The sequence below is a fragment of the Enoplosus armatus genome, chromosome 21 (assembly GCF_043641665.1).
Source record: "Enoplosus armatus isolate fEnoArm2 chromosome 21, fEnoArm2.hap1, whole genome shotgun sequence".
Classification (NCBI taxonomy): domain Eukaryota; kingdom Metazoa; phylum Chordata; class Actinopteri; order Centrarchiformes; family Enoplosidae; genus Enoplosus; species Enoplosus armatus.
The window spans coordinates 2,196,827-2,206,438 of NC_092200.1; the positions used below are offsets into that span (position 1 = coordinate 2,196,827).

The 9,612-nt window shown below is 41.6% G+C and overlaps 1 protein-coding gene across 1 annotated transcript; it reads left to right on the forward strand.

The window, feature by feature from the left end:
- The first annotated feature begins 3,154 nt into the window (after nt 1-3,154).
- On the forward strand, nt 3,155-8,953 carry ssr1 (signal sequence receptor, alpha). Its single transcript, XM_070927838.1, has 9 exons — nt 3,155-3,290; nt 4,861-4,994; nt 5,389-5,485; nt 5,598-5,701; nt 5,837-5,995; nt 6,436-6,512; nt 6,658-6,736; nt 7,211-7,304; nt 8,816-8,953. The coding sequence occupies exons 1-9, from the start codon at nt 3,221-3,223 to the stop codon at nt 8,881-8,883; spliced, it is 882 nt and encodes a 293-aa protein (XP_070783939.1). The 5' UTR covers nt 3,155-3,220; the 3' UTR covers nt 8,884-8,953.
- Nucleotides 8,954-9,612: the final 659 nt, after the last annotated feature.

Consider the following 9,612-nt stretch of genomic DNA (forward strand, 5'->3'; position numbering starts at 1 on the left):
AGGAGGGAGGGAGGGAGGGAGGAGGGAGGGGAGGTGGTAAAATGTAAAGAGTAAAATCCACCCTCACTGTTTTAAAATCAGCAGTCGGTGATGTTCTTTGCATTTCAGGGATCATTTACATGCTTGGTGTTTCTTCTTTCTGTGGAAAACTGGCCAAATGTAGACAAAGTGACATCACATCCAGGTGTTTGAAGCAGAGAATGAGTCACAGATCTCAAACTTCAACAGTTAATATCAAGTGTTGGTGTCACTGAGTATCAAAAATCTAGGGTTTCTTTTAAAACCAACAAACAGGAGAATCCACCACAGACAACAAAACAGCGTGCAGTTTCTCCGTCCACAGGAGCAGGAAATAGACCAGAATGCAATGCAGCTACAGGACAGGGTGTGGTATGACACACACACACACACACACACAGAGTCACAAATTAGTTTTTCTAGATATTTATATTTCTGCCCATTTGTCCGTCTTTGATCAGCAACAGGTTCGTTCTCCTTCTGTGTGTGTTATTGAACGGCATTTTGGGAAACGTAGGCAATCACTACCTAAAGAGGAAGTAGAGAACAACTGCTGGAATACACTGAACATCACAGACTGCTGCCACTAGCTGAGATGTTCGAATGTTTAGGAGGAGAAACAAGAAGCATAGGTATTAATCTAGCATGCTGGCGATAAGTTACGTCAAACTGTACAACTAGAGGAGGGAATAAGAGAGGAAGGATGCATGAAGAAAGAAGGTATGAGAGATTAGAAGCATCTAACGTTTTAACAACCTGCAACAAACTATATCAGATTATCAACTCAGATATTATTCAAGCAGAATATGAATAAATTAGTAAGTGAAATAAGGAAGTGAAATTAAAAATTATTATTATCGGGCTGGGAGGTTTAAAGATGAAGTCTGGTGATGATCTAGATTTTTCTTATTGTCAGTGTCAACAGTCTCGGAGCCGTAGAGCACATTAAAGACACATCAATGAGCCACACTGTTGTTTCCTTCATCACCATGAACACACACTGTAGTTTATTCTGTTTTAGGAAATTACTGAGCCCCTTTTTAAAAATGAAACTATATATTTGTGAGCTGTTTGTAAAGATTTACGTCTTCAGTAGGAACCAATGGGCTCGGAGCTGAGAGCCACAGACAGGAAGTAGGAAGTATTGAGAGACGGACTGACACTCGGTTGGATTTGTTTTCTTTTTAATTGGATTTTTTTGACAACAAGAAAATATTGAATAACACCAGGCTCATCCTTTAAAGATGGTGGAGAAGCAGAGAGGAGCAGAGGAAGGAAACACAGTAAGAACTGACATCTGTCTTTAAGAACAGGAGGAAATAAAGTCGAGATAACAACTAAGAAAACAGAAAATTCTGGCTTTTTTTTGTGAATGATGCAATCGAAGGAAAGAGGGAGGACAGAGGAGAAGAAGTCGACATTAACAAATGAATAGGAACGCGGTTTGGTGTTGAATCCTTTATTTATCTTGAGTTTTAATTCATGTTCAGGTGAGTGTAGTTTAGTTTTTGACTTCTGATGTAATCCACAGAAAGACAGACGGATCACACGGCTTCAGTTTTAAACAGCAACACTAACGTCTGTGTTTGTAAAGGACTCAACTAACACACTGTGTCTTTCTGTTTCCTGTATTAAATGATTTGTTGTTGGGGTTTTTTTTTTCAACTATATATAAAAGTTTTCACGTCACGTGCTGTCCAGATTATCGAACCGTCGCCTCCACACACAGTCACAGTTTATGTGGACTGAAACCTGGACAGACTGTGTGAGTACGTCAGGCCTTGAGATTTCTGTACGTCGCAGACTATTTTGATACACGGGCTCCTGTCTATGTTTTGGAAAGATATATTTTACTCTTCTACCTTCATGTATCCAGTAAGTCGTGTTTTTAGGGTTTGTTGTCTTGCTGTGTGGATTGCATCCCGGCCATGTAATGAATAAAAACTTCACTCAGACATGATTTGTCACTCTAGCTGCAGAGCATTTTGTATTTTGTATGTTTGATTTCATAAATACTAGATGCAATAGAATATAATTTACTGAGTATTCATATGTTAACTGTGTTGATTTTGGAGGAGGCACTTTGTGTCATTTTATGAATCCTTTTATTTTCTCGCATTGAAGATGTTTTTGGCTTCTAATGTCACCATTGTAAAGTTATTGATTTAATCTGTATGTCATCACAGATTATTTACATATTATTTGAAATTATACACCACTTAATCTCAGCTGTTTTTTTGCCATATGATAATTGCAGTGTGTTACATGTTGTAGAAATAAAAACAAAATATTTGTCAACAGAAATGTGTTTCTTCTTATTAAGAATCTTAGATGCTGTTAATCTGATTTTATACACATATTCATATTAACCTCACAATTGCACTAATATTTTTATGCATTAACTAAGGCATTTATTTGAGAAATTAAATCGATTAATTAATTACAGACAGAACAAAAAGAAATCATAATAAATTCAAATTATATGCAGCTGCCCAGAAGGTGCGGTTTAGACTTTGAAAAATAATAAATAAAAAATATTAGAAAATACGGCCTGTTTTATTGTGTTTAGAAACATACAAATGTAAACAAACCTTTAAAAGCATCGCAAATAATTGTAATATCTAATATTACCTGCGTTGTAGTCCGTATGCTAATAAAAGACCATTCAATTAGTGGGTTTCCAGTCCTTTATTTTGAAATTTGGTGAAAGAACTCCTCTGAAACAGAGACTTTGTCTTTCTCACGTGACTTTTATCCGTTTTAGAGTTCAACTGGAAATCTAAATCATAAATTTGTCATTTGAGCCTCAGTCATGAAATAAAGTTATTTTTTTATTCTGCTTTTCCGGCCAGCCTCCACTTCCGGTGTTGTGTCTAAATGTGTTTCCCCATCGATTTGTGTTTCCCTTTAATTTAACCTGAGCCCAACATTACCCCTTACCCCAGCAAATCCTCCTCTAGAATGCTTAATCTCACCCTAATCCATTCACCCTAACCCGAGCTAGTTATCTAGCCTACACGACGCCTAATCCCGACCGCGGAGGGGAGACAGTTCGAGGGGGGAACACACTTCGCCACAACACCTACTTTTCAGTGTCTTTTGCGCATGCGTTGTAGTAATTGTAAGGCAAAACGCACGGCGGCGTCCACGGCTTGGCTGTCTGACAGACACTGAATGAGAACGCACTGATTTCGACTTCAAAATGATGAAATTTCTACCTAAACTGCTGCTGCTAGTGCTATTAGCCTTCCCGGCGACTTTCCTCATCAAAGGTAAGTCTGTGATGTGGCTGCTCACGGTGGCGAGGGAAAAGGGACAGTGTTTGATTAGCTATTGGGCTTTAGCATGCTACATTTAGCTGCTCAGCGAACTAGCTGCTGTGGAAAGGAGGAGAAGGCCGTTCTCCATTTGACATGTGCTAGCTGAAAGTAACTGTGGATATAAAAATAAGTTACTTCCTCTTAAGCTGAAATATTGACCTGGAGCCTTTCTCTGAATGTTTAATTGTCAACATATGTGATCCACGATTTGCGACATGCATGCAGTTTATCCGCCTGCTTAGACTGACGTGTCCTTACTGTCTGCCTATTAGCTGTTAGCCGGGAAGCTAAGTGGCTCTGTTAACGTGCTAACGGTCGCTCAGTCCCGGCTCAGCTCCTGTTTAATAAAGTCAACACTCAAAATAACTACACTTAATATCAACAGCAATCAGTACACTTTTATAAAACTTGCATTAAATTGGCTAATGTCACATGTTGCTAGGCTAGCTAACATAGCTGTGACAGCTAACATTAACGGCTAAGCTAGCTACGGTAGCCTCACTGGCTGGTGTTATTTTAAATGGACTTCATGTAAGTCACTCATTTCAACAGCCAAGCAGATTTAATTTGAGTCAAGTCTGTTTTTGTCGAAAAGAGAGACTAGTTTGTAAGTCTGCAGTTGTTGAGGAGACGGTACCGTCATGTGTGGCTGAACGGGGCTGTAAAGCAGAACTGGGTAGTCTGTGAGTAGTCTTCACATTAAGACGTTGAGGTCTGTCATTCAGCAGATAGATTCATGGTAACAGCCCCTCTGTTACCATTAAGGTGTAGTTGAGTCCTCATAGTGGAGCTTGTCTTGTATTTTTGGGTGAACAAGCATTTTTCACACCTACATGACTGAAAGGTTTCTAAAGAAACAACATATTGAGCCAAATGTAAAATGATGCACACGGCTTATATAATTTATTTAACTGATATGGATCAAATGCTCTATCGTCATATATGTAATTGTATACATTTATACTGCAAGATCAATATGTATTATGATATGTTTTACACAAAAATAATTGATGAAACTATTAAAGTGACATACTTTATACGTCATGTTGTGGACAGAAATAACATCCAATGTGAATTTGAGGGCTGCACCTCTCATTATATAAAACCGGCAGGTCTACATTCATTTTAAATGTAAGTAGGATTTACGGCATTGAGATGCGTTGAAGGTTGCAGTATAATTGGCAGCTCTCCATGTATGCAGAGTTTGACCTGAAGCCCAAGAAGAAGAAATGTCTGTTCTCTAGTGGGGATGATGCTGAAAGGCTGCAGTCAGTTTCCATTTCATGTCTTTGTCCCCTTCCAGTCAAAGCTCCCCTGCATCGAATCCTTTTTCACGTGGAAACACGTTGAACCACAGAACAAAACAAGTCTCGCGTGTCTTTGTGACCTTTTCATCGTCTTGCTCAGCGGTTGTTGTTTTGTGGGTGAAGGAGAGAACTGGACAGATGTTTCTATCAGCTGCAGGGATGTGATGTGGCAACAAAAAACAAATCTAAGGTTGTGTTTTAACGATGTTCCTCAGGGCCGGTGGTGAGTGCCCAGGATCTGACTGAGGATGAGGAGGCTGAGGCTGTGGATGAAGATGTTGTGGATGATGTGACAGCTGAGGACGAGGATGAAGAGGCGGAAGTGGAAGACGACGAGAATACAGAACTGGTGAGTGACTGAGTGATTCCATCAGATATCCCTGAACAATCAGTACAGCAGTATAGTAGTAGTAGTAGTAGTATATGTATATAAATAGTATTTATTTGTGTTTTGATTGTTACTCAGACAAAACAAGACATTTGAAGACATCTTGAATTTTAGGAAATAATGATGACGTGTTTTTCACTCTTTTCTGGTATTTTATAAAGTAAACAATTAACCCGAAAAGTCTCAACAGCTCAGTCAGTGATGAAAGTAACCTCCTGTTCACATGCAGACTCTCAGTCATTTTTAGAAATACTCAAGTACACAAAGAACGACTTTGTTACAGTAACAAGAGTAAATGTAATTCGTTACTTCCACCCCTGGTGTTGATACTTAAATTAAACCTGTTTGTGTCTAGACGGAAGAAAAAGAAGATGAAGAGGAAGAAGCGTTGGTTGGAGAGGTGAAAGCTTCCCCCAACGCCGACACCACCATCCTGTTCGTCAAAGGAGACGGTAACTTTCTCTAAAGGTTTCTCTGTGACAGTAGAAAGCTAATATTTTAGACATGTAGGTGAATTCTACATTGTGTCTAATGTATTTGATCCGTGCTCTTGTTTCTGTCCAGACTTCCCTGCCAACGACATCGTCAAGTTCCTGCTGGGCTTCACCAACAAGGGACCAGAGAACTTCGTTGTGGAGTCTCTGGACGCCTCTTTCCGTTACCCACAGGTAGACAAACACTCAGTTCAGCTTCCTCCTGCGGCACAAGAACGGCCGTTGACTTCTCCGGGTCGAGCGCTGCAACTAGAAAGATGAAGCAGCTCTGAGCAGCAAAGCATTTCTTTTCTGTTTCGTCCCTGTCAGGATTACCAGTTCTACATCCAGAACTTCACCGCTCTCCAGCTCGGCATCGTGGTTCCCTCCAGCAGACAGGCCACCTTTGAGTACTCCTTCATCCCCGCAGAGCCAATGGGAGGGCGGCCGTTCGGACTCGTCATCAACCTCAACTACAAGGACAGCAGTGTAAGGAGAGGACAGGGCTGATGTACAAAAAACACTAAAACTTCCCTATTGAGTTAAAATTCAAAACTCCCCATTTCTCTTTGGGGCTTCACCTCCTGTGTCGTGAAAAAATACTAGTTTCTTCTAATATTGGGGAGATATAGGTCAGTGACATGACTTGGTTTGTCTGTCAGAGGACTTCAACGTAATTATTTTACTGCGGATCATAAATGCTGCCTGCTAACAGTAACTCCTGCTGCTGTGTCTTTAGCATCAAGTATCAAAAGGTGAACGTTCACCAATGAGTGAAGACCGAAGACTCACCTGTGTCTGCTTTTCTTTTCTTATCGCTCCACCTTCTTCAACACCTCTGACCTCTGATCCTCTCCACTATCTGCTTTCCTTTCTCCTCCTCCTCCTCCTCTTTCTCTCTCTGTCCTTTTTGCTCTTCCTCCCTGTAGGGAAACGTTTTCCAGGATGCAGTGTTCAACCAGACAGTCACCATCACGGAGAGAGAGGATGGACTGGACGGAGAGACGTAAGATCACTTTTTCATTATTCTGCTCAGTGTGGTATATTTCATTACATTTCTCCCTCTGCTTTCCTCCCCAATCCTTCCTTTCCATCCTGCGTCTCCTCTCCTCCCTTTTTTAATATTCATTTCTTCCCTCCGTCTCTCCCAGGATCTTCATGTACGTCTTCCTGTCCGGCCTCGGGCTTCTGGTCGTCGTCGGCCTTCACCAGCTGCTGGAGTCCAGAAAGGTGCAGATGTTTAAAGAACAGCGAGCCAGTTGTTTTTATATCTGTTGGTTTATTGAGTCCTATAAAGTTTTTATCCAGTAAAAACCTTTTTAAACTTTGTTATTTGCTGACTGTAAACTGAATATCAAAACAGGACATGAAGACGTCACCTTAAGTTTTAGGAAACTATTTTTGACATATTGTTAAACCAAGTTATCGATCATTTAATCAGAGCTTAAATGATTAAAATCAAGATGCATCTGTGCTAAAACATTATCGTCGGTTGTAGATGACCAGAAAGTTATTTTGTGATGAAGATTAAAGCTGACGTCTGTTAAGCTTCTGTCAAACTGCAACAAAGATGGCCGATTTACTGCTGTTGAAGTGTACACCGAGTTTACCATGTCAGCAGGTAAACATGGAGGAAACGCTGACTTCTTCAGGTTTCTTACTGTGTGTTTGTGTGTGTGTGTGTGTGTGTGTTTGTGTGCGCAGAGGAGGCGTCCAGCTCCAAAGGTGGAAATGGGAACTTCCAGCCACAATGACGTGGACCTGAGCTGGATCCCTCAGGAGACACTCAACCAGATCAGTACGTACTGCGTGCCTGACGTCCCGTGAACCCGTCAGCTCGAACAGCAGCTTCTGTTTTCTGCACCTTCGTTCTTTACAAGCCCCGCCCAGACGAGATGCTGCGCCTCTCTGCAATGTTTGCTTTAGCTTCCAGGCAGCCGCCGGTTTCTGCTCACTCTGACAATCAACGCCCAGAGACTTAAAACCCGCCCACATAGTCGAGTTAGAATAAAACTGTCTTAAAGTCATGATTGTCGTGGTTAGGTGGACACTTTTTGAAATCTTTCGAGCAGTTAGGGCTGGATATTGTGCATCAAAACTTCTACAGTAACGGCAGAATTGTGTCTTTATTATCAGGAATCAAAAACGTGAAGCATGGAAAGCTGCTATCGAGTGTCTGCTCAGATTCAGCCTCGTTGATTTATTAAGATCAGATAATTAAGGAGCCTCAGAGTCCTGAAAGATGACATTTATCTTCTCCATAAATCTTTTCTGATCAATGAGGAAACTGATGCATTGAAACGTCGCAATAATTGTCAATAATGTGTTTAGAGCAATATCTTGTTGAGAGCTTTTATTAAAGAAGGTCACAAAATAGTTGAGAGAAGAAGAGGAAGATATCGAGGTCGATGTTAGCTCTCAGTCGGGACACTGAGCCGTCCCTCGTCCCTCGATGTGTCTCCGGTCTCTTCCTGCTTCACCTGCTTCTGAATGAACTTTAACCTCCACTGTGCATGAGGATCACTCACCTCTCTTTTCTTCTCTCTCTGCCTTCCTCGCTCTCATGTTTTCCTGCGTCTTCAGTGCAGAGTCGCAGAGGTGAGGTCTGCTTTAGTGTGTGTGTGTGTGTGTGTGTGTGTGTGTGTGTGTGTGTGTGTGTGTGTGTGTGTGTGTGTGTGTGTGTGTGTGGCGCAGAGGGCGGTCTGAGTGTGTAATCCTTTACTTTTACTCCTTAAAGGTTCAGATGCTCTGATCTGTTAAAAAACAGTCAGACTTCAGTATTTTGACATAAACTAAATACATTTTTCAGCTTCAGTTTGAGGAAAAGTGGAAAATCAGAGCATCTCTACCTCAGATGTCCATAAGATAAAGTTTTAAATACTCAGCTTTAAAGCCACACGGGTGGTTTCACGTATTAACAGACTTATGACGTCATGGCATCTCCCTGGTTCTTCTGTGTTTTATCGTCGTCTTGGCTCAGTGAAATCACCTGCATGTCTTTGATTGTTGAAGATTGTTAAAGTAGCGAACAGATAACAAACCGGCCAGCCGGGAAGTTCTTAAAAGATTGTAACTTCATAGTAATATTAGCCTCATATTATCTACAGATAAACTTTAAAATACATGAACAGGAGAAATGATTCTAGGAAGCAAAACCTGTTTTAAAAGCTCACAGGGACTCCTTAAGACAGACTTAAACTGTGAACTTACCCTTTAAGCTAATGCCAAGCGAAGGTGTTTGAATATGTCGGACTTTAGCGCCACCTGTCTGCGCTCAGAGGTCATTCATCAGTGTTTCTCCTCCTGCAGACAAAGCATCTCCCAGAAGATCTCCTCGCAAAAGGAGCCAGAAACGCTCGGCCGGCTCTGACGAGTGACGTGCGCCCGACACCACGGCGACAACACTTCACCCACCCGTCTACGCAGGAGGAGGAAGAGGAGGAGGAGGAGGAGGAGGAGGAGGAGGAGGAAGAAGAAGAGGAGGAGGAGGAGGAGGAGGAGGGCTATGAGCGCACTCTGCCCTCTCTACTGAGAAACTTTAACTAGTGCCAAGCACAGCGATGGCTGGCTCTCTACTTTCAGCTTAAAACTGTTGAATATACACACACACACACACACACACACACACACACACACACACACACACACACACACAGTTGCCGTCACACGAGGGAGAGAAGTGAGGAGCATCGTCCTGAAACAGGTGTGTTTGCTGAAGGCTGTTGTTTTGTTCGTTGAAGCCTTCGTAAGCTAACTGCTGATGTCATCATTGTGAGACAGTCCTGATTGTCTTCTTGTTCATTACCTCTCACGCTGGTGTCGGGCTGAAGCCAAGACTGGATTAATCAACTGGTTGAGCAGCAAAGTTGAGTCATTACTCGATGAATTGTTCAAGTCAAAGAAAAATGCAGGTTCCAACCTCATTTAGCTTTTATTTGTCTAATAAACAATCTGAAGAAGTCATCTGGACATTTTTCAGTATTTCACTGTACGTTTTAGACCAGATGATTAATCAAGTAGTATGATGCAGATGACGTGATGATATAAATAATGGTTAGTTTCAGCCCCACTCTGGTGTGTGATGGGGCCACGATAACGTTAACAAA